The 27,952-nt window shown below is 41.1% G+C and overlaps 1 protein-coding gene across 3 annotated transcripts in view; it reads left to right on the top strand.

Annotated features, from left to right (window-relative positions):
• The window catches only part of SMAD1 (SMAD family member 1), a 43,643-nt gene extending 32,334 nt beyond the window's left edge, over positions 1-11,309 (top strand). For 2 of the 3 annotated variants that reach the window (XM_036382868.2, XM_036382869.2), the window contains exons 3-7: positions 47-304; positions 2,988-3,104; positions 5,882-6,103; positions 8,285-8,541; positions 9,922-11,309. In XM_036382868.2, the coding sequence (XP_036238761.1) occupies positions 47-304; positions 2,988-3,104; positions 5,882-6,103; positions 8,285-8,541; positions 9,922-10,065 (998 nt within the window). In that variant the 3' untranslated portion in view covers positions 10,066-11,309. Of the gene's footprint in view, positions 1-46; positions 305-2,987; positions 3,105-5,881; positions 6,104-8,214; positions 8,542-9,921 lie in introns of those variants that run through there. The other variant, XM_054514745.1, reaches the window with a different exon arrangement.
• Positions 11,310-27,952: the final 16,643 nt, after the last annotated feature.

Here is a 27,952-nt window from a genome sequence, read left to right as displayed (position 1 = left end):
ACCGAGTCTCTAACGCTGTGGCTTTTCTCCCTTTGTCCCTTTGCAGTTCTTCCTCCGGTGCTGGTGCCGAGGCACAGCGAGTACAACCCCCAGCACAGCCTCCTGGCGCAGTTCCGCAACCTGGGGCAGAACGAGCCCCACATGCCGCACAACGCCACCTTCCCGGACTCCTTCCAGCAGCCCAGCAGCCACCCGTTCCCCCACTCGCCCAGCAGCAGCTACCCCAACTCACCTGGGAGCAGCAGCAGCACCTACCCACATTCTCCAGCCAGCTCAGACCCAGGAAGCCCTTTCCAAATGCCAGGTACAGTCAGCTTCCCTTGAGAATGGTGTACAGATGTTCCAGATGCCAGGCACAGTCAGGTGTACAGGGTGTTCCAGATGCCAGGCACAGACAGCTTCCCTTGAGAAGGGACAAGGTGCTTGGACATCACTGCTGTCATGGGCTTTTTTGCTCAATAACACCAAATGATCAGCCAACACTTGTGTTTAATAGCAAACTAACAGATGTAAGGTAATAAAGTGTATAGAACCTCTTTGTCTGGTAATATCGAAGGCTTTAGTATCATGCCTCTTTCAAACACACTTAAAACATTACAGCAGAATTCTTGTGAGGTGTGGGGGGGGGGATCCAAAATGCTTTAGGGACCAGTTCAGCAGTTTAGCCCACAAAGTGTAGTGTTCAATGCACCAGAAGTGGTGGTGCTAGAGATCATCCTTGCTTATGATCAGAAGTTCAGAAGGCATATCAGAAGGCATATTTCTGAAGGTGATCACATTATTGCTACTTGATACACAATTTCTTCTCATAGTGGTGTAATCCCAAGAAGCTTCAACTGAAAAACAGGCCCTTAAAATAAGTCTTCAAGCTGTTTTACTACCTACAGTCAGAGAAAAGTCTCCTTTGTTGACTGGTGTCTGTAGAGAATTCTGTGAAGCTATCTTTTTTTGCTCTTTACATGCAGCTGGATAAAAATACTGCAGAAGCAGTCTGTGGTGGATTTCTTGATCTAAATGCTGGGAGAAGGATGCAGTACAAATGCTTACTGATGCTTGCCTGTTTCCTTCAGGGTCTGAGGGGAGGGTATGTGTAAACAAAGCAGCAGATTTGTGAAAATCTGTTTCCTATTACATGAAATTAGTATCCATAGATTTCTTCTCTTGCTAGTTGTTGCAAATTTTTCTCTTGTGAGTGAAAACTACCGAATTTGCTGGAAGGAAGGAAAGAGTTTGTATTGGCTTTTCTAAAATATGTGAGAATTTGCTGTGAAACCAGCTGTCTTTTTTTTTCCTTTTTTCTTTTTTTTTAACATGATTGCTGTGGTTGGGGCTCTTCCAACAGAGATAAAGACCTAACAAGGTCTTCCTGAATGCTGGCTTGTGGAAGTTCACTTGATCTTTGAAGGTCTGTTCTGTCCACATGCCCTTAATGTCAGCAGCTGCAGTGAAGAAATTGAGTTAGAGGGGAGGTCAGGATACTGATGTCCTTGATGCTTAGCTCTGGACAGTTGTCCATCTTGCACTAATGGGGAAAGAGGCTGACATCTGGAAAATACAAAAACAAAGGGGCAAAGCAGGTTAGCCTTGAAAACTTTCTAGATACTGCTTAATTACTTGCCCGTGGCCTTGGAATCTTGTGCATGACCAACATCATGTTTGCACACACACAAGCATTTAAGGCTTAGTAAAACATGAGACTCAAAATCCAATGCAGTTTGTTAAGCTTTTAATGAAACCTTATTGCCATCTCTGTCTTTCTCTGCTGCTTTCTCATCCACCTGGATGTGTTGAAGAAAGAGAATTAGCCAGGCACCTGCCAGCATTAGATCTAAAATAAAAAATACATGCTAAACAATAAGTTAGTTAATAAATTTCATGAACATATGTTTTCTTAAAAAATACATTTAAAAATCCAAACAGAACCACCACTCCACAAAAAAAAAAAAAACAAAAAAAACCAAAAAAACCCAAACTTACAGAGCATTCTCCTGCCTTTTGTTGATGCTAATTTGGTTTTTCAGAGTTTTGGAATCCCCTGTGATTATTTGCTGTGGTAGTTTGCAATCCATACTCTCAGTAATGGAAATAAATGTGGGATGAGCAGCAGCAGAGACATCACAGTGGTAATCTAATCCCAGCTTTTGCAGCAAAAGCTTGCAGGGATCAGGCAAGGGTTTCTAGCTCTTGGATATACATCTGTGCAATTGATCTGGAGGAGAGTGTCCTCTGGTCTGTTGGGGAATGGTGACATTGGCAACCTCCTGCATCTTGTAGGAAATCTTTTGGGAAGCTTTCTCAGGAGTGGAATAGGCAGCTGAAGGGCAGTGCTGGCTGGGGCACTTCAAACAGAGCTAACACTCATTAACATATGTTAATGAGTGTGGGCATTGTGCATGAGCTCCTGTGCTGGTGATGCAGCCCTGAATGGGACAGGACAGAAACACTGACAGACAAATTCCAGACCCACAAGGCCACTTTTGTAGGATTTGGGTTCCTGAACACTTTCTGCTATTCCCAGTCTAGGGAAACAGAGCTAATACTTTGCACTGACAATGATAAGGCCCTGGATATAGCTGGGATGTTTAAATAATTTGCTGGTAGAATTGTGTTGGAAACAGAAAAGCTTCTGTTCACTCTTAACATATTCAGTATCTACTGCTGGCTGGGCCCTGAGACCTCTTTGTGCCCTATGTGTGTATGGCACTTTCAGCCTGCAGAACCGTGGGTTGGAAACACAGCTGAGCTTTCTTTTGTGGCTTTATGTGGGGGTGAAGTGACTTGTTTTTATTGCAGTTGTGCTTAATATACACAGCAATTCTTTGCTTTCCTTATTCGAGGTCCATGATTGCTTTTTCAGATTTCTGGTGGGTGGAAGTTTATAGCTGAGTCAGGCTGGAAGCATTTCCAGGCTCAAGCTGTTTATGTGGATATGTAGATGTGCTTTAAAGAGAGGAAAGCACTCATGTATCTGCCTTTTCTATATTTAGCTGATACTCCCCCGCCCACTTACCTGCCTCCGGAAGATCCGATGACACACGATACCTCGCAGCCCATGGATACCAACATGATGGCACCTGCAATTCCCCCTGACGTGCACAGAGGAGGTAAGAACACCTCCTTCATGTTTTCTGCTTCGCTTCTTAAGAGTAAGGAACCTCCAGAACTTAGGAGTAATAACTGAGCTTTAATTTTGGATGGATGTTGTTCATGAAAATTTTTGTCTGCAGAAAAGAAAAAAAACGGCCGTGTAATTTTTCTTCTGTTGTTGTAAAGGATGAAATAGTAAAGCTGGAGATTATTTATAAATGTAAATATTTATTTAAGAGAGGAATCTATCCTATGACTCTTTAAAAATGCAAAATGTATGGGGTTTATTACTTTCTTTCTCCCAGCCAACTCAAAGACCAAAGTAATTTTATTTTTTCTATTGGGAACTTCCACTAATCTCTGAATGGAAAGAACTCCTCTGAGGCTGCAGAACACAGAGTAATCTGCCTGAGGTGTGGCATTGTTAGAGACTTTAAAATTCTGTCTGAAATAAAGGCCTATTGCTTTATGTACTGTGACACAGACATCTTTTTACACATTGCTTGTTAAAGCGGCAGCAGCAGCCGTGGCTGCTGAGCAAAGGGTTCAGTGCATTCATCACCACCTTGTGAGAAATGAGCCCTTCAGAGAACACTTCAGAACACTTGCACACTTGTGGCCCATGCCAAGAAAGAGCAGCAAGCTGCATGCTGTGCCAGAACGATTATCAAGATCACAAGCACATGAACAACTAAACTGTTGTGTGTTTTGGATTTTTTGGTGTTGGTGGGGTTTTTTTGGGTTTTGGGTTGTTGTTTTTTTTGGTGGTTTTTTTTTTTTGGTACTTGTTTTGTTGCTAAGCTCAATGTCTTGTTTCAGGAAGTGTATCTGCCCTCTTAGCACAATTTGGATGGCTTTTGTGTTAGCCTATTTACTCTCTGCTTGGAACGAATTTTACGTGTGATAAACTCAGTCTGTAGCACTTCCATTTTTTGCTGATCACACAGACTACACTTTGAGGGTATGAGTATGAAGGAATTTTGGGCCAGAAATTTACTGCCTCAAAATAAATTTATCAAACTTCCTGCCTAACTGCAGACTTGTGCATGTGTGTCCCTCTTCCAAAATGCATATTATAGAATTCTCTAATACATGAGAGATGATAAAGAAAAAAGAGTTTACATTTTTCTTCTTGCTCTTTATCATTCAGTCTTTCAAAATAAAAATTGTCTATTGATATTTTTCCATTCTAGTAGTTTAGTACAATGGATTTTCCTCTCTGTCCCTTCATTAAAAAGAAAAAACTTTTAGGTGCCCTCACATGTTTATTATTCACATATGTATGCTGTGATAGCATGACTTAAAAAAAATCTGCTGCAGGTTGTAGAAGAAAAGTTTTTACTGTGAACTTACTGCATCATCTTTTGTTGCAAACTTTGTAGAAGCGTGTTCTTCATGGTGATTTGTTAGTCTTAAGAGATTTGATTGAACAAGCTGCATCCTGTCAATGAAGTTGGGTAATTTCCATTGTTGGCCCATGCTGGGAATAGAGAGACTAAACCCACCTGCTCTGCATGACTTAAAGCAAATGTGAGGAAGTCAGTATGAAATCTGTGTGAGAGAGATATGATTAATTCTGTAAGAATGGCCAGCTGGCAAGATTTCTTCCTGACTTTGAGAACTGGGGCAAAGCTGCAGCTTTGATAATTGCTGGCATCTTTATGGGAATTAAAAATGTAGCAAACTCTTACTAATAATTAAAGACTGTTTTTTCTTCTTTTTTTTTCCTTTTCAACAGTGATGTGAAGGGATAGAAAAATGCCAGATTATCAGGAAAGATCAGCTTTTTACCAGTGTTTTAAAGCAAGTTATTAGCAATAAATGCTATACTCAGAAGTTTTGACACAGTGATGTAGGATGTGTTATCCTGCTCTTGATTATTTGCCACCTTTTGTATCTACTGTGTACTGCTGGTTTGAGGAGGACTTTGGTTTTTGTAACAGAAACTCATAGTGGTGTGATCTGTGAACAGAGGAAAATATGAACACTAATCTTAGTGGATTGATATCAGTAGGAAGAAGGGAGAAGGAAACCTCTGGCCAGAAAAAACAAGTTTTCCCATATTACCAGTCTGATTTTCATTTTAGCACTTTGCCCTGTAGTGGGATCTGCACAATTGGTGTTTCAGCAGCAAGTCCAACTTTTCTAGTCTTAGCAGTGAAATAGTGACCTTCATTTAAAAGAAGGCACACATAAAGCAACCACAACCCCTCAGTAGCCTCCTTTTATTTGGGGCTGCGCTTCATGTTCTGCAAACAAATGTCAATCTCTCTCGGGTTTTTTGAAGTGTCCTACCATTCTCCCAAAAAACCCAGGAAAAAGATTTGGTCATGTTCTGAATGCTGAAAGATTGATCTGCTGACTGTATATTTAAGTTGCCTTGCTGTACTTTGCAAAGTGAGAGATGGTCTTTGATGCAGACTGTGTTGCTGTTTCTTCCTGTTGCTATACAACTTTGCAGTAAGCAAACAGGTGACTTGTAGTTAGTTAGTAAAATGAACTGAAGTAGAAATCTATCTATGGGTAGGAAAGAAAGCTGGGTTGTAGAGTTACAGCATTTCTCTGCTGTTACTGTAAGAAAATGGGGCAAGGATATTGGGGCACTGCTTGGGATATGCCCATGAGCTTCCTATACCTTTCTGTTCATACCTAGTGCCGGCCTTTGTCTCTTCTGAGTCTTGAGTTGAAGTTATTTTACTCTATGTAGCCCAAATGTGCTGGGTTAGGGCTCTTTTCTCCTCAAGGCTGTGTTCCAGCACTGTTGGGCTGTAAGGTTTCCATTGTGGCTTTGCAGATGTCCAGGCCGTCGCTTACGAAGAGCCCAAGCACTGGTGCTCCATCGTCTACTACGAGCTGAACAACCGCGTCGGGGAGGCGTTCCACGCGTCCTCCACCAGCATCCTGGTGGATGGCTTCACTGACCCCTCCAACAACAAGAACAGGTTCTGCCTGGGGCTGCTCTCCAACGTCAACCGCAACTCCACCATTGAGAACACCAGGCGGCACATTGGCAAAGGTGAGCTTGGGATCTGGCCATCCATTGGCAAAGGTGAGCTTGGGATCTGGCCATCCATTGGCAAAGGTGAGCTTGGGATCTGGCCATCCATTGGCAAAGGTGAGCTTGGGATCTGGCCATCCACTGGCAAAGGTGAGCTTGGGATCTGGCCATCCATTGGCAAAGGTGAGCTTGGGATCTGGCCATCCATTGGCAAAGGTGAGCTTGGGATCTGGCCATCCATTCTGGTGGGGGTGATGTTTCCTGAGACAGGCCAACCTGGGCCACTTCCCTCAAGAGCAAACTGCTCTTCCCTAGCATGTGGGAGAGGTGCTTGTGTTGGTAAACATATAATTTTCTGGCCTAGTCTTATAAACAAAGTATTGTTCCTACCTGGTTTGTAATTACAGGAAGCTTTTACCCTTAATCAATTTTTATTTGCCTGAAGGCTATCGAAATCTAAATTAGAGGTTAAGGCAGTTTGTCTAATGAAATGTCTTGATTTATCTTGATTATTGCTGTATATGGAAATCCAAATTGTGGTTCTTGGCACCAAATGTTTTAGCTAGCTTTAGTTCTAACATAAATTAGCTATCCTAACATGTATTTTGGGAGATAACCTGCTAAAACAGTTTATTCCAAATGCATTTTTCACAGGCAGGTGATTCTTTCAGTGGGAATTTTGTGCTTCCATTCTGTGTCTGTGTCTCAGCAAAAGAGAAAATCTTCACCTTTATGCCTGACTATTTAATACAGTCCTCTTTTCTGAGAACTCACCTGTAATGCAAATGGCAGGCAAAGCCGAGGTTGCCCCCTGCAGTGCACCATTCCTAAAAGGCACATTTTTTAGGTATTTACATTTTTGGTAAACTGTAAATTTCTGAGACAGTTGAGGGCTCAGCATGCCTCAGCAGTGGGGTAGATGTGCCAGTTCATGAAGAGGAGAAAAAAACTGAAGCTGAAGAGAACTGTCAGATCCTAAAGTCTGAGCCCCCAGTCTGGAGAGCTTTTCTTTTCATGAGAACTTGTGCAGCTCTCAGTAGTGCACCACACCTGTGTTCTGCCACTCAAGTGTTAATACTTCTTCCTTCTTTTCCTCCCCATCCATCTTCCCAAGTATCAGGATATTTATTTAACACCTCATTCATTTTTCCTGTTAGGAGCAACCCAGCTGCAGGCAGAGTTCTGCTGAAGCACTTAACTGCGTGTGTACCAAAGCAGAGCGTGGGAGAGACAAGGATGCAGTTCAATAAGTAAAGCTGTACAAGTAATGGTGATGTAGAACTGTTCGTCTTTGAGAAAGGAGGAGTAAATCCCAAACTTGAAGACATAGCCATAAATGTTTTTGCAGATCAGGTGGGACTATGTGTCTACCCACACAATTAGTGGCAAAATCTTACATGACAGAGCACAGTCAAGGCTTTCTTACTGGACTGCAGTCGAGTTTTCTAATTCTCTGTGTTCACCTCTGTGATTTGTGACATTGTGGGAGGTTTAAGTAGCAAATAAACAGTTTTTAAACACAGAAGTTAAATTTTCTTGCTTTCTCAAAACCTTTAGAATTGACTTCTACTGACACAAAGGTTCTCTGTATGTTACTTTTTTGGGGCTTTGCTGCTGTGGATGACAGGTGAAGGAGCAGGCACTAGATGGGGAGAGGACTGTAAAATTGGTGTGTACCCTCATTTGGCAGATAGGTCTGAGGAATACAAAGGCCTTTTTTTCCCCACCTAGCTTTCTGGAATTAAAGCTAGCTGACAAAACTCAGGCTACCCAAATTACCCAAGACTTTTCCAGAGAATTGAGCTTGGGGCTTCTTCAGTATCTACAAATGATGCAGCAGGTTTCTGCTCTCTCTGCTTGCATTTCTGCTCCCAATTACTGCTTCACTTAAATATAATGAGAAAAAGTTCAAGTGGTCAGGTTGTCCAATGGAAGGCATCAAAACTCCTGTGCTTGCTAGATTGGTGTTGTTGAATATACAACATGTTGATTCCCCATACATACATACATACATACATATATACATACATGCATACTCTTCTTTCAGATTGCCTGCTGATGAAAGAGAAAAGTAGAAATGAAGATAGATGATACTCTGATATGTAATTAAGGTTTATCTCTTTGAACAGAAACCTATCTCTGTGGACACAGAGCATGAAAACAGACACAGAGTGTGAATTTGCCACCTTCTCCTCGCAGGTGTCCATCTGTACTATGTTGGAGGGGAGGTGTACGCTGAATGTTTGAGCGACAGCAGCATCTTCGTGCAAAGCCGGAACTGCAACTACCATCACGGCTTCCATCCCACCACGGTCTGCAAAATCCCCAGTGGCTGCAGTCTGAAGATTTTCAATAATCAAGAGTTTGCTCAGCTCCTGGCTCAGTCTGTGAACCATGGCTTTGAGACAGTGTACGAGCTTACTAAGATGTGCACTCTCCGGATGAGTTTTGTAAAGGTATGTGGGCAATTTGCTTGAGATTATTTTGTAAGCAAAGTAATTTTTTTTTTTTTTTATGCAGTGATTTTGAATGGTCCAGTAAGTCCCTTCATCAGCCTACTAATGGCTGTTTAATTTTAAGGATAGAATTGCTCGTTAAGTCTGACAGCTCTTAGTGAAATTAAGTATTTGTGGACAAAAAACCATCTGACCCGCATACTCAGAAAGCTTGAGGTGACTTACAGAAGATGTTTCTTCACATAAGTCCTCTATATCTTGACCAGCAACTCCCAAATTAGGAGCTGCAGTCATTATTTAGAATAATATGCGTACCCTTCTATTCCAGGAAGGCATGCAAGGTCAGGATTTGTGATGTGGCTGTTGTGTGAGTGTCTGCATCGGTACTGATATGAAAGGGTTGGTCCTTAAATGAAAGTAATCAAATGAAGATGGTGATATGCTGCAGTCCTCTCCATGATGGGAGGATGAGAGCTTTCAGATGTGTTAAGACAGGGGTTCCTAAAATGAAATAGGTTGTTTACAGCTCTGCATCCATTGCCTAAACAGTCAAACAGGACCTCTTGTGCATTGGAAGTTGCACTGCACAGGGTTCAGAGCTGCTGCCAGCTGTGCTGGGAGCTGGGAAATCCCTTCATTAGGGATTAAACTAATACAGAGCAGAGCAAACTGTACCTGTAGATGTCATAGTCTTCTCTTCAGATCTGCCCCAAAAATGGTTCGCTTACAAACAATTTTGAATGCTTTTAAATATCTCTTCATATCTTTGGTAATTACTGTAACAGAATCAGGTATGAGCTGAAACAAAACCTGTCTTAAGTAGAGAAACAGCCTGATGGGGGATGACCACACCCTCTTTCTCCAAGGAGGAGTGCTTCTGACTTACTGCTCAGTTTATCATCCCCATCCTGAGAATGATACTTTGGTTCTTGTCAGACAGATGCCTCACCCCCATTTCCACATCAGTCTTATCACTTCATCTTTTAATTTTTTGATCTGTTTGGCAGCATTTCCACCCAATTTGTTCTATTTTCAGTCTTGGCAGAGAAGATTTGAATATCCCCCTCTTCAGAGGCTTTATAGGGACCTCAGGCAGCTGGCAGTGATGTATGGGGAAATTCTGCCCTGCTACAGATTTTGTCTTTAAAGACTTCCATTCCAAGAGACCTGAAGTGATACTTTTCCACATTTATGATTTTTTTAGCTTCTGATTTGTTTGTTGAAATGTGATAATAGTTGGTGGGTGCTATGGGTGCTGTGCCACCCTGCTGATAATGACTGTTGAAAGCTATTTTGGTAGGAAGCACACTTATCATGTATTTATTATTATAATATAAGGTGATTTGTTTTTTCTTTCCCCACTTATGATTCTGTTTCCAGGGCTGGGGAGCTGAATATCATCGCCAGGATGTAACAAGCACTCCATGCTGGATAGAGATACATCTCCATGGTCCCCTTCAGTGGCTGGATAAAGTACTTACTCAAATGGGCTCTCCTCATAATCCTATTTCTTCAGTGTCTTAAAAGGTCCCAAGCTCCTGCATTTTGGAAACAGTTGAGCCTTGCATGTACTTGAAAGATGTATGAGTCAGACACACGTTTTTATTTTTTTTTCCCCCTCAGCTGGCAACAGCTGAAAAAGAGCCATGAAAACACTTGACTTCTGTGACCAACTGCTGGGTTCAGAAAACAAAGATAAATAAACCCCTTTGACATACTGTTGGTATAAAGAATTTTAGTTTACATTGTAATATACTGTTGTGGAGTTGATTTACAGGGCTTAGTACAAGAGGGACAACAGAGCCAAAGCCAAACTCAGTGTGCTGGACAGAGTTCCCGAAGGATTTTCCTGCAGCCATCACTCTTAAGGTTCTCCTTTCTTACATTCAGCACTCACTGGTTCCCCCCACGTCCTCTGGAGCTGAGAGTGGATGTTGGCCAAGTCTGCTCCTTGCAGCCTCTCCTTAGTACTTCTTGGAAACACTACACTGATGGCTGCTGTTCTCTTTCAAAGTAAAAGAAAGCATAAGGTTTAATCTCAATAACTGTGTGCTATCTCTGAAATTGTGTCCTGACCATACTGCTGTAAGAATGTTAGGTATGTTCTTTTGCTAAATGTATGTACGGTGTATTTGAAAGTTTAGAAATTAATTAGATTTAGACCATAAAGGAATTAGGAATATTTGAATGGGGGGAGGTGGGACTGGGAGGGGAAAATGACAGCTGAAATGTAGAATATATTGTAAACATAGCGTGTTAGTTTAAACTGAGGTCTGAATTTTGTTGTGCATTTTGTTTTCATAGTGGCTTCATCTTGTTAGTTCTGACTATTTTTGCCTCTTCCTTTTCCCCCAAAGCAATTGTGCAGCTTCTTTTACCCATGAAGAGGACAAAATTATTAATTACTGCAGTTTGAAGGCTGTAGCTCTATGTATTTCAAGACAAATTTGTACAGAGTGCTCTTTAACTATTGAGCAGTTTTATACAGTTTATGTAACAAAAGTAGGCTTTTAATTTTGTGAGAGAATCTTGTTTTGCCAAACCTAGTAACTGTTAATTGTCTGGAGGAGTTCAGTATCCCTGTGGGGGTCTATTTCAAACTTTAAAAAATATATATATTTTTTTAATTTTTTTTTTCTGCTTGGTTTATTTGCTTCTCTTTGCTCTTTTATATTCATGTAAGCTGTAGTACTTTCAAGTACTTTTATTCCAAAACTAGTGGGTCCTCTTTACTGGAAATTTTGAATAAAACCTGTTGTTACTGCTTACATTTGATTAAAACCTTGTCTTGTCCACTTCTTAGCAGACTCTTAACAAACCAGATAAAGGTGTGGTCTTGGAGGAGGAACAACTAGAAATGAAGATGTGCTGAGCTTAGATGTAATGATTAGCACAGGTTAGTAGCCTTGCTAAACTCAGGAGCAAGGGGAGGCTGAGCAGCAGAGCTCAGCGTGTGTTCAGCCAGACACAGAATGCATCTGTCTGTCTCTGTAATGAGTAATTGAGTGATAGCCCTTTCTGGAGTATGAGTCAATGCCACCTTTTTCTCTTCTTTTTTCCTTTTTTTTTTTTTTTTGGTGGTTTTGTTAAAGTTAATTCCACAGCTTGGCTCTGTATATACATTTTTTTAATTAAAAAATTAAAAGTTCTCCCCTTGCTCAGGGGAAAAAAATCCATAATGTACAAGTTCCCTATTGAGAAGAACCTGCTGCTTTTACATTCCAAGAACAGGTTTTTTGGTTTCTTTTCAGAATCAGTTTGACTTATCTTTTTCATAAAGAAGTGGTCATAGCGCAAATGTAAGTCTTAAAAATAACTAAAATCTAGAGATGACCAAAAAGTGGAAGAATGCTGTTTGCTGCTCAGGCACTGTCTTTGTTTTTGATATTTTCAGCCCCTGCTACATAAACTCCCAGCTGTTCCCAACAGTTTCATTGCTTTTTATGGAATGCAGCTGTGAGGTAGTGACTTCTTTTTTAATTAGTGCTGTAACCATGCATCATGCAAGTCTTAAGGAGTGTTTCTACTTGGATGTTTTCCTATTTGGATGATCCTGTGCAAGTTTTGATAAACTTTGAAAAAGCGTTGGAGTAAGAAAAGACAGTTTTATGTTGTGGCTGCTTTGAATGTTGCTGTCTTTTATGTTTTGGGCTGTAATGCTTCTCTGTTTTTCCTAAATAGGAATTAGAATTAGAAAATAGTAGCTCTGCAGTGCCTCAGAAACTTTCAGCAGTAATCTGAATTAAGTGGGACATGCAGGATCCCAGTTTTTCTGAGTTCCTTCTGTTGACAATTTTTCTATAATACTGTTGAAGTGCTGGGTATATAATATTTTCATTATCTGTTCTCCAGCTTTTTGCTTGTGGTGTGGAGATATTAGGTGCAAGGAAAAAGTGTACCTTCATATGAGGGCACAGAATATCTCAGCTGCACTTCATCAAATGAGATGAGTGGATTGGAGTAGCACCTGAGACTCTCAGGTGCTTTTGTCTGGGTTAATTTTTTTTTTCACAGTACTGGTATGGGGCTGTTTTGGAATTGTACTGGAGACAGTGTTGATAACACAGTTCCTTACTGCTGAGCAGGGCTTGCACAAATCCAAGGCTTTTTCTGCCTCCCACCCCACCTGTGAAGAGACTGGGGGTGCACAAGGAGTTGGGAGGGGACACAGCTGGGGCAGCCAACCCCAGATGACCCAGCATATATCCTGTGACATATGGAGTCATGCTCAGCATGTAAAACGTGAAGAAGGAAGGGTGTTTGGAGTGACGGAGTTGTCTTCCCAAGTTACAGTTATGTGTGATGGTACCTAGATTTCCTGGAGATGGCTGAACACCTGCCTGCTCATGGGAAGTGGTGAATGAATTCCTTGTTTTGCTTTGCTTGTGTGTGCAACTTTTGCTTTGCTTATTAAATTGTCTATATCTCAACCCACAAGTGTTCTTACTTTCACCCTTTCAATTTTCTCCTCCATCCCACCTGGGGTGAGTGAAGGAGCAGTCTCTGAGTGGTGATTAGTTACCACCTGGGGCTAAACCACAACAGACTGACAGCCAGAAACAGAGGAGGTAGGACAGAACTTACCTGGGAAGAAGCAACTGCTGTCTTCAGGCTGCTGTGAAAATTTTTGAAGCATTTTGAAGAAGTCTTCCTTCTGATCTGCCCTGCTTTGTATAGTTGGAGTCAGAAAGCTTTTAAAGGCAAATGACAAGAATGAAAGGAAAAAGAGTTTCTTGCTGACCTCTCAGAAAACAGAGAATGTTGAGAACTAAAAACATGGACAGAGCCTACAGTGTCAGCTCTGTAACCAGGTAAGTTCCTGTTGCTTATTTGGTTTTATTTCCTCATAGTTTGCTCCATTTAATCTCCTTGAACAAGAGTTAAACACAGAAGATGCTGCTTAAAAGTCAAGACAAGTCTCTGTTAGGAGTAACTGAAAAGACAGGGATATCTGTATTGAGGAAAGCAGTATATGTGGACACAAATAATTCTATGGAGCTGAATGTGTTTTGAAATCTCTGCTTTGGCTTTTGAGTGCTGTAAAATCAAATAATTCTCCCTGAGCAGAGATGACTTTTTAATCATTTAGGAGGATCTGGTGAATGCTTAAAAGATTTGTTGAAGGCTAAGAGAGGTAGTCATGCTTACCTGTGTGGGTTTAGGAAGGTATGGAAAAAATAATTCATGTTTTATCATATCCTGTATCATAATCATGGGCCTGAGCTTTTAATGCTTGCTAACCTGGTATTGCTGTCTACTTTGCTAAAGCATTTGCTGCTAAATCACTGCTCTTGCTACTGTAGCTATTGTCCTGTACTGTCTTAAGACAACTATAGTTGTCTTTTTTAGCCTCTAAGCAATACAGGTGTGAGTATCATTGTTTGAAGACAACAAATCAGTGTACAGGTGTCTGAAATTGAAATGGACCTTTCTTGGTGTGCCTATCTCCTTGACTTTTCCTTTGCCTTGTCCCACTCTAAACCTTTGATGGACACCTTGGAAGTTAGCTGTGATTTGGTGCTCTCTTTAGTAATTGCTGCTGGTTGGTTCTGTGAAGCACACTGTAGCCTCTTACTGTGCTCCTGAGATTTGTGATTCATGGCCATGAACTGGCAGTCACCTTTTTCTGGATGCTTGCCTAAATATACAACATAACTCTACCATCACCAGCAGTGGTGGAGCAGTACATTTTTTACACGCATCATCTCACAGTTCATTTTCTTCAATACATTTGTGATTCTGTGCAGGAGGGAAGGGAAAATGGCTTGTATTTTCCTCTGGCCCTCTCTGTCCTTGACTTAACTCAGTGAAGAGAGACACCCTTGCCATGTTGTCCTTCAGGGCATGTTCTCTCTTCTCTTAAGCTTCCCTCAGTGACTTCCATATTCTGGATGACTTCCCTTGTTTTTTTGAACTCTGCAAATTGCTTTTTGTCATCCCCAGGAGGTGCTGTCCCTGTGCCACTGTGGGTCATGTGTCTGTGTGTCTTCATGTGCTGGGAGCTGCTGAGGCAGAGGGCTCTGGTTCCCCACTTTTGTTCAGTTTAATTGAGGTGTCTGATATGTGGCTCCTGTTTCATCCACCCCACCTGCAGTCCCTTCAGCTGGGAGGGCTGTGTCCCCTGGGGTATGTGGTGAACTGTTTTTCATGAGGCAGGTGTGATGGAGAGGCAGCCTCTGATCAAAGCCTGCTGCAAACACAGAAGTGGCTCCAGTAAAATTGACAATGCTTACATCCACTGGGCTTGATGTGGTTACAGAGCTGAGTGGGTCTACTGCAGGGAATGGACAAGATGGGTACAGTTTTTGTGCAGGTCTGATGAATGCCTTGCAGTTAAAAATGATCCTCAGTGTATGTTGTTAATTGATCTTCTGTGACTGAAGTAATCAAAAGTAATGTCAAACAAACCCCCAAATTTTACAAACAGTCCAAAAGTCTGGAATTTGATTCAATCATCTTTCAGGAATGTTAAGATTTTTTTATTCTACTGTGTGCAGATTGATCATTTTTCTTAAGAATTGGCTTGTGATTTCCCCTTTTTATCCTGCCACTAAGGCATAAATTGAATGTTCTGTATGTTCTCTTCATGATCCTGCCAGCTCATCTGAGACTCTAAATCTTTAAAGCTCAGAGGAGGCTGCTGTAGTTTAATTTCGAAGAAGTAAACACTGTCACTTGCTCCAGATTGAAGAGAGGAGTTAAGATATCTCATAGCAGTGCTAAAACCCTGCCACTTACAGTTGTGTACTACAGTAAAAAGAAAATGACCTATAGTTATATTACAGGCTTTCTTTGCTCAGAGTTTGCTTTATGTGGAGTGGTCACTTGCTTAGATGTGCTGGGAGAGCACAGTTTGCTTTTGTAAAGCATATTCTGATTTTCCTGTTGCAGCTTTCCCCAATGTCCCTGTAACATGTGAAAAACATTCTTTTCTATAAAGAAAAATGGTATGCATAACTTTGCCTTCCCCTTTCTCCTAATATAACTTTGAACTTCTCAATCTGCTGTTCCTTTAGATTACTGAGCAGAGCTTAGAAAAAGCAGGAGAATGAGACTGGATGTGTGCAGTGCTGCAGTAACACTTAACTATTTTTTTGGAGCACTTGGTTCTTGGCAGGAAAGCAGGGTCTGTCTCATCTCTGAGCCCTTCACTTCTGCCTTCTGTTGATACTTTAGGGATTGGTAATCCTGAGTGTTTTCAGATATACATGTGGAGACTGAAAGGTGGCTGCTGTCCCATCAGATATTTCTCCAAGTTTGTGGACCAGTCTCCTCAAGTCAAAATCACCATAGGCCATAGTGTTGGCAACAGCACTGTTTAGAAACTGGATCCAAGCATGGCTTCATTTTGAACATGATTCAGCCAATGGTTTGACTACAAACGCTTTTCAAACCTCTCAAACACAGCTTGATCCCTCTGTATGCTGGAATTGGGCCATGCTGTTTTCTCAAGCAGCACAGAAAGAAGCTACCTTGATCTGCATGCACTGGAGACTCAAAAGTTCAAGAATTGGGTTTTTATCTTGTGCTAAGAGAGCAGTTCTGTAAATACTCTTTCATGGGGTAGCTTTTAATTGTAGTGTGGGGTTTCTTTGTAACTGTATTGCTAATGATTGATATGGCTCTAATTCAGAATACACTCTGGGCACTGTGGCCAATTCATTTTCTGACCCACTGTGTTGCTCTTGGTCTTTCAGGAATCACATCATTGCCTCAGGTGTCCCTGTGATTTCCCCAGGTCACAGGAGCAAGTTTGAACAGATAAAGTGGTAGATCTTTGGTTCAATTTGATCTTACACTGATAGAAAGCAGCTTACAATCAAAATATTAAACCACTGAACTCTCTAGAAATTGACCATCTTCAAAAAGACTCTTAGGAAAGCACTGAGATGTCTTAATGTTGGCAAAGGCACATACAGCAGTCTGAGCTGTCACCTCAAGGTGGGAGCCTCAAGTTTGGGGAGCCTGATTTGGCAGTGTGTACTTTGAGTGAGGGGCCATCCATTCCCTCCCAGGATCTGTTGGCACCATAGAGCCCCAGATGAATCCATACTGTGAGTAATCAACAGAAGCACTGGAAAAAGATCCATTGTGTACAGCGGTAAGGGAAGATTCACAGCAGATTTTCTTACCATCACCTGAGAAAGTACAGGAAATGCCCAATTCTGTGCCAGCAGCAGTGGGTGGGTGACAAGGGTGTGGCAGTGCCATTACAGGGAACAATCCCAAGCATGGTCAGACCTGGAACTTGGCAGCTGAGTGAACATGGAGGTTGATCTTAAATGTGAGCGTTTTGTTGGATAAAATGGGGGAAAAGATGCTGACCACACTACGAGTGTTCTTGTTGTATTTGGTGTTTATTTCACTGTTGTTTCAGAGTTGTCTGGGTGCTCTTGCACTGTTGTTCCTTTGATAATAAGGATATGCAGAATATGTAGGCTTTCCTCTTTTTTGTCCATGTTCTTGTCACCCCTTGTGTTTTGTAAAACATTACTGTGTCTCCTTGTGTTGAGAATTACCGTGGCCTGACACAGGTGGGGTATACAAGAAGCCCAGTCAAAATTCATTCTCTACAACTGTATCTGAAATGCCTGAAAAATGTGACATTGCCCATCACATAGACAGGAAACAGCCCTAGTAAGGGGGACTGAGTGTAGCTGAAAGCCTAAGCCAAGTAACATCTCCATCTGGGAACCTTTCAGTGCCACACAAGTTTGGAAAACGTGGTTGTGACTGGCTTCCACATGTGGGATGAATGGCTGGTACCAGATGTTGCCTTACACATTCAACTCTTTTTCTCTAAATTCCATCTGACACACAAATGTTCTATCTGCAGCACTTGTGGGTGAAAGCCTGCACATGTGAAGGTTTTGGTGTTTGCACAGGAACAAGGCTGGACCTGCACCACTGGAAGCAGGGTCAAGGTTTCTCTGGTCATCAGAAGTTTCTGATGACAGTAAGCAGTAAAAACCAGCAAGGTAGCAAATTAAGTATGCAGTTGTCAGGGGGTGGAATGCAGTGTACTTCTAAGTGCTGGCTAGTATGTCTGTGAAAGCTGGCCTCATTTCCTCCAAAAGAACACCATGGAATGTAACAATAGACTGATGATATCCTCCTAGGGCATATGTAATAATTAGGCCCTCTTAATTTCCATCTTTTCAAATTATGGGCTATGGATTATATCCTGTGTCTGGTTTTAGTTTTCCAAATGCAGAAGCTCCTTGTGAAGTTCCTACCTCTCAGTACTTGTGGCCTGCTCCCTCCTTCCACAGCCTTTTTTCCTCCACACTGACAGAAGTTTGGAGAGCACAGTAAAAGGGCTGGTTACTGAAAAAAGTAGAGCATGAGTTCATGTGATACCATGAGAAAATACTTAGTGTATACCTTGAAAAACAAGCAGTTGTGTGGGCGATATTTTAATTTCTGTTGTTGGGCATTTTTGAAGTATCCTGTTTATTTTTTGTAGGTTTTTTAGAAATGTAGCTTCTAGACTACAAGTCTGAGATGGTTAACCTAGTATTGCAGGTTTGTTACTAAGGTACAAATTATAGAATTGTAAATAATTTAAATATCCCTTTTTTATAGAAGACACATTCTGTAAGATAATATTCCTACTTTTAAGGAATAGTTTTGGTTGGGTTTTTGTGTTTTGTTTTTCTGGAAAGCTGGATGAAAACAGGTGAGAAATTTAAGTTCTCATACCTGCAGTGGGGGAGTACAGGGATCTGCTTCACTTTCTTCCCTTCCACCTCCCTGAAATGAATTATTCTTCTGTAGTTTTATGGGAGGAAAAGGAAAAATCTGGAGGGACTTGCTCCATGTGGTTTCCCTCTGGCTAAAGCTGACCCAGCCACAGGGAGAGATCTCACAATGGAACAGATGCTGTGTTCTTCAGATGAATTATGAATTTCTGCCTCTGAAAGGATCAATCTAAAAGCCAGAGGGCTGTGAGGGGAGGGAAAATAACTTTGAAAAACTAAAACATCACTTTGGGTGCATAAAGATATGTGAGAAATTCTTTGAGGAATGCTGCATTAGAAGCGTATTTGAGCCTTGTACATGTTCTGCACATGCAGAAGTGCAGTAAATGCTGGCCAGGTGAGGGGCTGGCTGCATAGTGCATCCATTCAGTGGTGTACGGGATAGTCAGAAGGGCTTTCTGTAGGATTAAAGTAAAATTTAGAAGGCATTTTGCAGCTTCTCTACATACCTTCTTCCACTTATTAATCACTTTTGTAGTTAGAATGTTTCTTCTACTATTTGGTTAAAGTTTGCCTTTCTACAATATGGGTTTGCTTTATAGTTATGTCTGTGTGTTTTTTATTGTCTTTTGCACTTGCCTTTAGTGAATTGTCACTCCACCAGAAATACAGTGGGTTTCCATCATGTTTTCCTGTGAATCCTGAGGCATTCTTCATTTCATGATGCTTTCATAAGGCTCTTGTGAGAATGAGCAATGATTCTATGAAAAAGTTGGCCTAATCTCAGGACTCTTACATAATTGAGCTAAAAATTATGTTTTTAATTTTTATTAAAATTATAAGTTTTAATAATTTTAAAACTAAGTTTTATATCTTCTGGAAATTGATCATGTAGAATGTCCAGATTAGTGCTCAGAAAAGATTAGTTAAACTAATTGACAAAGATTACCCCCTTAGATTAAGCTATTATTTTTGTTCTTGCCCCTTCTTTTTTTGACTGTTACTCTGATACCTTTTAACACTAAAACTCTTAAAACTGTTGTTTGCTAAGTATTCACAGTTCTTTTTTAAATAAGAGTTAAAATATTTATCCAAGAAGCATCTGAGAGTTACTGTTTAAAAAAATTGACTAAAAGTGAGGAGGCAAAAGTTGGGTGGGTTTTTTTTTTTAATTTTGTCTTATTTCAATGGAAAAAAATGGATGTGCTGTCGTCTTTTTCTTAGATCACAAGGAACAAAAAGAGTTTTCTTTTACAGGTCAGACTTTAAAATGTGGTCTTTGTTATTTAGAATGCATTCATTAAGAAAGTATGTGGTTAGATAACTAGAATTAGGTATTTGTAGTCTTCTTCCAGAAAAGCTGACCAAAGGGTTTTCAGAAGTAACCTTTGCTGAATTACTTGCTGCCCTGCTGTCTGAGCCTCTGAGACACTGCAGTCATCAGTAACTAATGCAGGAGTGTTTGTGTGCATGGTGGCAGAATCAAGCAAGGAAGCTTCCTGCTCACTAAGTTTTTTTCTAAAACATCATGGTAAATAATAAATGTGCTTTAAAATTAACTGAAAGGGTCAAACCTGGAGTTCTGAAGCACGTGTAGGTAGCCACTCTGGGGAAGAAGAGTTCAATTCCTTTTCTCTGCTTTGCAGTCTTAAACTGCACAGAATAAAATTGAGTCTAATACTAGGGGCAGGGAGAAGAGATTTGTGTCAGTTAAGATATTAAACACTAAGAAGTTATCTGGATAGGTTTTGGAGAGTTGGTCATTGGAGATTGTCAATGGCAGGTTAGAAAAATGCATATTAGGAATAGGAAAGGCCTTCTTGATGCCTTCCTGCTGTGTGCTGTGTTTAGGGCTTGGCCTGAACTTTGAAGAGCTAAATTCTGCCAGAGATGTTGAGGATGCCTTCGGATGCCTGAATATATTTTCATACCTAGTGAGACATAGTGATTTAATGTAAAGCTGGCAAAACTATTTTCCCCCTCTTGTCCTTGTTCCATATGCCTGTGTAGTTAAGGATGAGTTGCAGCTAAAAAATGCATTGATTTGCACAGCTATCCTAGTAACAAACCTCACTTCTGCTCAGGAGTGTGTTCTGTATGAGCATTTAGCCATCATGGGGAATGCTGGAGTATGAATGCCTCATACAAGACCATCTGGGAAAGAGCTTGTCCTGAAGCTTATGAATATTCCTAACAGGAACCCACAGAGTCTTTGCTCTCAGAGCAGCAAGACTGAAGAAGCAGTGACAGCTATAATGGCAGGGCACTAATGACTTTGGAGAAGTGTTACTTGTGTAATTGGAAATGATACAAACACTGTCATTAAACAGATTGTTGATGCCACCTTTATTCTTTTCATAGACTTAGTTACAAGAATGGATGCACTCTAAGGAGATGATATCAGAATTTTTATGCTTCCCACAACTAGATGGGTAGATCATGACACTTTAAAATAAGAAATGATTTTCCAGAGCACCAGCTAAAGGAAGTATGGATTTGAATGACTGCATACTTTTCCTTCATTGGAACAGGAGCACTGGGAAGGTGAAATGTCATTGACATGTGATTCTGAAACATGGAGTAAGAGCTGAGAGTTCTGACTGAGCTGTAATTTTCTTGCATTTTTTGATGCTAGCAGAAAATTTTTTATAGCTCAGTGTTCAGTATAAAATATAAGAAGACAAAATCCATCTCTCTTCCTTCAAGAAACATCTCATTTTGCAAGTAACTGCTGTTTTAATCCTTTCAGTTTCCACTCATTCTGTCTTTTTTAGAATAAGTCCATACAAGAAGTTAGCAGCAGAAAGGGATGGTGATGAGGAGAGACTGCAGCACAGGAGGCCTCCTAGAATACTTCTAATGCAACACTATCAGTTTTTTGCTTAATCCATCCTTTTAGATTATTTTCAAAAACTAATAGGTTTGTTAGGCCTTCTGTCAGACCTCCACTATTGGTGACTGCACACTCGTTGACACACTCAGCATCTGTTTTAGTATTTGTCTTGCTTCATGAGAAGAAGGTAGCAGCAGGGATATGTTCTCCTGGAATAAATGGCAAACAGGGGCAAGGGATGGTGTTTGTGTGTCTGTGTAACCCAGACTCGTATTCAAGACGTCCTATGTCCATTTTTTAAATGTTTCATCCACTGACGATTTGAATAGTCTGCCTCTGGCTGAGCAAGAGAGAGCATTCCTGGAAGTTCCTAGAAGTGAAGTATTCCTGGAAGTTTCTTTCCAGAAATGGCAGAAAGCCTGAGTCTAGGCCAGACTAGAGACATGCAGATAGATAAAAAACTAGAAATTTTGGACAGACCTAGTTACAGTTTTTGGCATCTGACTGCTGCTCTTTCTTTCCACAGCCCTGTGGAAAGAGCCATCTAACATGTCTGATAGATTGGCTTAAGTCAAATAAACAGCTGAGTTTTCAATGCTGAGAAACTGAAATGGAATAGCTGATCAGAAAAAAAATAAACCCTCAGTCTATCCCCTTCCATACTAAAATTCAGTTGAATCTGCTCTGAAAAGGATGAAGGATGCTGATAATCACAAACCATCTGAGCTGTGAGTACTGTAGATTTCTTGTCTTCATTCTAAGCAATAAAAAACCTTTAATATTAATGCAACAAGGCAACTATTCATATGTGTCCGATAAAGTTTTCTGTTTGTTTCCCACACTGATACTCTGAGCAGGTGTCTTAACAAAGTAGCAGAATTTTGCTTAAAATGTATGCCTTGTATTTTGTTTCTGGTTTAGGTGGGGAAATAAGACAACATTTCTATGTAAGCCTTATGTTACCCAGAGATCCCTGACTTGCTGCAGTGACTAGAGATAGGGCAGCAGCAAAATCCTGCTGGGAAGTCAGAAACTCGCTGTAAGGGACTCCTGAACAGGGTTACAGCCACTTGCTGCTGGTGTTCTGTGAGCAATTTTCCAAACTGAGATGGAACCCATGCTTGCAGAGAGGCTTTTGTATTTTACACTCTGAAGGCTCCTGGATGCACTCTCAATAAATGTTCAGTATGTTTAAGTTCCTCAGGTGGTTACACTCTGCCATGGCCAAACAGGGCAGATTTTCCATGCTGGTGGTGAACTGAATTCCCGTGTGTTCAGTCCACCCGGGCTGTGTGAGTCAGCCGCATAGCGCTAGCTTCCCCTTCTGGCCAGAAGAGGTAAAGGAAGCCTCATGGCGAGAGTCTCGGGAATTGTTTCTCAATTTTATTCCTCTGCACTCAAATTTTCAGACAACAAATAATGGCTAATTTCCAGTGGGGGGAAGTGCAGGTGGAACATCTTTGATTCGTGCAGCATAATATAATGATATATTGAGATGGAGTTGCTGCTTGAATGTAGAATTCTTTTCTAAACCTGGACCTAGTTGGGAAAGCAATTAGATGACAATACCAACTTCTGAACAAAAAGATTCCAAATTTCCCTACTGGACCTCTATTAGCTGGTCCTCAAAACAAATATTTGACTTTTTTCCATATGCTCTATGCTAATTTTCCCCATGCAGCTGCATCAGTTATGACTGCAGTGGTGTTTGTTGTTTGGATATTGGAGTTTTTTGCTTCCCTTTTTGTCTTATTTAAGGATTCTTCTTTAATCTTAGTTCTGTGGTACAATATTTTGTATCATTAGGCTAAGCTTTGTAAATGTAGGGTGTACTTGCATGAAGGTGTTTGTTTACTTTGTGGTAAAGCAGTGACACACAGTATGATCCAACAGGCTTTTTAGCAAGCCCTTTCTGAGTCAGACAGCCTTTCAGAATGCTGTTGTGCTCTGTTTCTGGATGGGTTGATCATACAGCATTAAATCTCAGCAGAATCTACCCTTTTTGTCCTTTTCACACCCATCTGCTACAGCTGCCTGGAAAAATGGGACATTTAGCTTGCACACAATTTTGGATTGTAAGACCAAAGTCTTGCTTTTGTGGGCATGTTGGAGAGTAAGCAAGCAAATGTCCACCCAACAGAGACTTCCAGCATGAGTTTTTGGCAACTACAGAACTTAAAAACTGCAACCAATTAGGCCTTTCCTTAAGCAAAAAGTAGCTGGGAATGAGGGTGTCTCAGCAAAGTCAGGTGTCAGATTGTATTATATTTTTTATGTTTACAAATATGCTTAGTATGGTTTCATTGCTGTATTAAAAAAAAAAAAAAAACAGGAAGAGGCAATTCATTATTTCCTTTTCAGCTATGTAATACTGAACTACATGAGAAATATTTTGATATCATGAGTCATTGGTGGCCATGGAGAAAAACATACTCTTTAAGCCAAGCTTTTAAATACTTTTTTAATTGAAAGAAAAAGAAATATTATTTTACTGGCAAGTGACTTGCTCTTGCAGGTTTATAATTTTAACAATGAACTGATCTTGGAGAACATTATTTAAACAGCTTTTACAATTTTACAATCAGTAGTAGTATAGGAATAATGTTTGGGGGTTTTGCCTATATAGTAAATGTCTTTCCTTTTTTTACAGAAAAGACAGTGGCTTTTGTAAGAAAAGATGGTTTTATCTGTCCCCTTTAAAAATCATTTCACATCAGGCAGTGCATCATTAACAATTAAAAAACTTGTGCATAAGCAGTAGAAAACTTTCCTGTAATGGCTGATGTAATTTCTCACTAATGTGCAATCACTGCTCAGTTCATACCAACAAGAAACACTGAAGTCACTGCTTTAAGGTTTTGTCAAGAAGCTTCAGCTCCCTTGTTTATAAAATTGTTACACAAATACAAACCATAATTATTTAAGATCATTTTTCCTTCTGCTTTCTTCAGATGCTCTCTTGTAGGTCTCAGCCAAAGCTCAAAGAGCAAATTTCCTTCTCCAGGCTTTCAGGCTCCAGCAGCCCTGACAGCCTTATGGTTCCCCACCAGCACAGGTACAGAGAATCTGCTCAGCCATGGAGTTGTTCTCCTGTGTAGGTGGCTGGCCCTGGGAAGCTGTGGAAAGGCTGTTTTCTTCACACCTAGCCAGGCAGCTGTCCTGCTGCTCTGTCCTGGTCTTTGTAAAAACACCTTGGGATGCTCACAGTCAGCAAACACCTATTGGTGTAACAGTTGCAGAGCTTTTGGCCTTTTTCTCTGGTGTTTCCTTGCCCGAGGAAATCTTGTAACTGCAGATCTGAGGCCTGGGCTCAAGTTGCATTTCAACAGGCAAACTTTCAGCTGTGAATATGCTTTCTAGTGATTTCATTTCAGGTGTCCAATTATCTTCTAAGATAAGGTAGAAGGTATATTTTGTCTAGAGTGTTAAGACTGTCCTTGAAAAGCTTAGCCTTTTTTCTTGAAAGGAAGGCTGTAATCAGTAGTTACCTTGCTTCCTGTTTTGCTGTAAAGAGGTGGTTAGATCAAACTTCTCTGCTTCTGTGAAAACTGAAATGAATTGAAGGCTGCCTTCTGAAATAAAGGGCAAATGGTCTCATTTGGTCCCACTGTATTTTCAGTTTGTACCATGGCAAGGACTGTGGTTTTGTATTGGCCTTTACAGCACATTGCTGTAGAGAAATGTCTGTGATGATATTAAGTATCATTGTATTAATTATGTGCACAAAGATTACTTTAGGTTTTCTTAAAGAGGAGGTGAACAGAGCAAGGAAATCTGCATTGCCAGAGAAAGAAAGAATGAACTAATCCAACTAAAACTGCAAGGGGAAACCAGTTAGACGGAATGTAAATTTGCATGGTTGAATTTGGCAGATTCTAGTGTTAATACTATTCCTGCTGTGAGAAGTTACAGAAGGGTCTTTTTCTATTCTTTTGTAACGATCTGGATTTGGTTGCACATTTTGCCTGAATGTCTGTGCCTCCCTGCACCTTTAGCTCATGGCACAATATTTATAACACTTTACAGGATGTTTGATTTAGTATTGGCTCAGAAGGAAGACTGCTATTTCATGAGTTACCAGCAGTACCCTTTTCTTTAACACTGGGATAAATTTGCAGCAAGGAGGTTAAACCAAATAATTTTCTTAAATCTTGGAGAAGTTTGCAGACTGTGATGGAATAACTATGCAGGGTGCATTTTTATTCTTCTTACACCCTTGGGGAAAAAAAGCAAAGAGAACACAGAATATGAGTTAATTTTGAAATTAAAAAAAGGAAAAAAAGCCCAAATCCACAAACACACTCCCCCCCCTCCCCAAATTTGACAGATAATTTTTAAGAAAAAGGAGAAACAGAGCCTGATGCAGAAAGCTACTGAATTACTCTCCTGAATAGCTCCGCAATGATATTATGTAAATTAATGATGAACAGATAAAGAATACAGAAGCCAAGAGAAATCTCTGTGTTGGTGATTATAAAGCACAAATGCAGTGAGTCTGCCCAAAATGTATTGGGCTCTATTTAACAACAACCAAACCCTCCCCCCTCTTTGGTTGCATACATTACAAGACCATAGGAGAAACACAAGAATACTGTGTAGCATGCAGGATGTAGATTAAGAAGATTCTAGATATGATCCAGCCTCTAAGAGAGTATTTTGCATATTTTGGATGAGGTTATAGTAAAAAGAAATCAGAGGTGGTAGAAGTGCATATAGTTCTAGCAGACCTATATAATCCCTGATATATGAGAGACTATGGAAAGAAAGGGTGTATATCATTGACAAGGCAATAGGAAGTCTTCCTCATATCTGGCATTTGGAGACTGTAGCCTCTGACTGGTGAAAAGCAAACTTGTTGAATAACAGAGCTGGGGGGAAAGGGGAACAAAAAAAGAGGATGACTTGAGCAAGTTGGAGTTCCAGACCTCATCAGTGTGCAAAGTCTTGAAAACAGTTCTCGCAGGGAGATGACTCTACAGCACATTCATGCCTGTTTGTGGCCATATCAGATTGGCAGTACAGCTGGTGGGCTGTATAAAAGAGCAGCAGTTTTGTTCTGAACTGCTGAGTGCACACTTTAATCTCACTCCTATTATTCCGGTCCACAAGGTTATCATAGAGAACTGAACAATCCCCTCTCCTCTTCAGCATTGATGAAATGTGCACTTTTCCATGCCTGTTCACCAAGGTCACTGACAAAAGTACTCAATTTCAGAGAACACAAAGGGGCATAAACTGAAGGATAAACTAAGCAGTAGTAGAATGGTTTTTTTGTTGTTTCTACTGCTATTAAAATAGTAGTGGGGATGTGCTACCTAGGTGTAAGTACAGCACTTGAAACAGAGAGCCTTAGAAAGCTTGTTAATGAAGAGATTATAGTGATCCAGGCTAACTCTGGTGAATAAAGACCTGCTTAAACAGAAAGACCTCATGAGGCTGTTTCAAAATGGAACCTCTTGTCTCTTTCTGCTGTGGTTTCATCCCATGCTGATAGGCACACAAAATTGCATATTTTCTTAGCCCTGAAGTGTTCAGTTCTCTGTGTATCATCAGCTTCTGGACCGGAATAACAGCAGCGAGATTAAATTGTGCATTTAGCAGTTCAGAACAAAACTCCTGCTATTTAATAGTCTCTCACTGCCCATGTGATGGAACTGTGAAAAAGTCTTTGCGGGACAGTGCAAGGCACTGGGAACAGCTCAGCCACTGGATTCTGTGTGTTCACATTCACTGGAAATAGATCTGTGTACCTTAACAAGAAGATGGGCAGAAAAAGGGTTGTGAGATGACTGGAGAAATAATAATAGTTAAAAAAATAAGCAAAACAAACCCCGCCTCACGATAAACCAACATTCCACGACAAGAAACTAAATTTGAAGAGAAGTTTAATAAGGCTGAAAATAAACGTGATTTTAAAAGCATATGTGGGGATTTAAGCATTTCTTCTCTCTTCCTGGTGTATGAAATGAAAGGGCAGGACCAGTAAATGGCCATGCACGGATTGAGAGTGGATACCGCTAAATCAGGAGGGAAAAGATGGTTTGAAACATGCATCACTGTAAGGCCAGGGCAGGGAGACTGTGACTCCACGGCCATGGAAGTTAGTGTACACATGGAATGGCCAGACCCGAGGCCTGAGGCCTTGACCCCTCGCTCTGGGAGGCCCGGGCAATGGCGGGGTAGCTCCTTGCCCTTCGGCACCCTCCCTTCCCGGCCCTGCTCGGCCCTTTCCCAGCCCTTTCCCTGCGGGGCAGCGGGTTCCGGCTCAGCCTGAGGGCGTCACTTCCCGGGGCGGAGCGGGGCGGCTCCGGTAGGTGCCGGGAATGGCGGGTAGCGGCCGGGAATGTCAGGGATCGGCCGGGAATGGCGGCTTTTGCCTGCCCTCCTCCCCTCAGCGGCCGCCCCGGGCTGAGGCGGCGGAGCCGGGAGCGGGGCTGGGGCCGCCCGGGCGCCTCGGGGAGGCCTCAGCTCCTCCTGTTTATTTCTAAATGTTCTTGTGTCTGAACTCTCTCCCACTCCCCTTTATTCCTCTTTCTGGTGGAAATAAGTGCCAACATGCCCTCGTTCCGAATAATTGTTAAAAACAGCCCTAAAAATAGCCCGTCAAACTAGAATGTGCCACCATTTCCGTAAGCGTAAGGATTGATTGCTCCTGGATTTGTAGTGTGCTGCGTGTGCTCCCAGAGGCGTATTTAAAAGTACTTTTTTGATATTTTCATTTATGAAGCATGATAATAAAGAGATGCTGTGCTTTTGATTCTGTAGCGTGTTTTTATTGGGTCTGTTTGACGGGAAAAGAGGGTGGTCATTTTTTTATTCAAGGCAGAGGATACAGATAAAATCAAAGCTGAGGATCAGGGGTGTACATAAACTTAAT

The sequence above is a fragment of the Molothrus ater genome, chromosome 4 (assembly GCF_012460135.2).
Source record: "Molothrus ater isolate BHLD 08-10-18 breed brown headed cowbird chromosome 4, BPBGC_Mater_1.1, whole genome shotgun sequence".
Lineage (NCBI taxonomy): Eukaryota > Metazoa > Chordata > Aves > Passeriformes > Icteridae > Molothrus > Molothrus ater.
The sequence above is the reverse complement of the archived record's forward strand: the minus strand, read 5'-3'. Positions and strand labels throughout refer to the sequence as shown.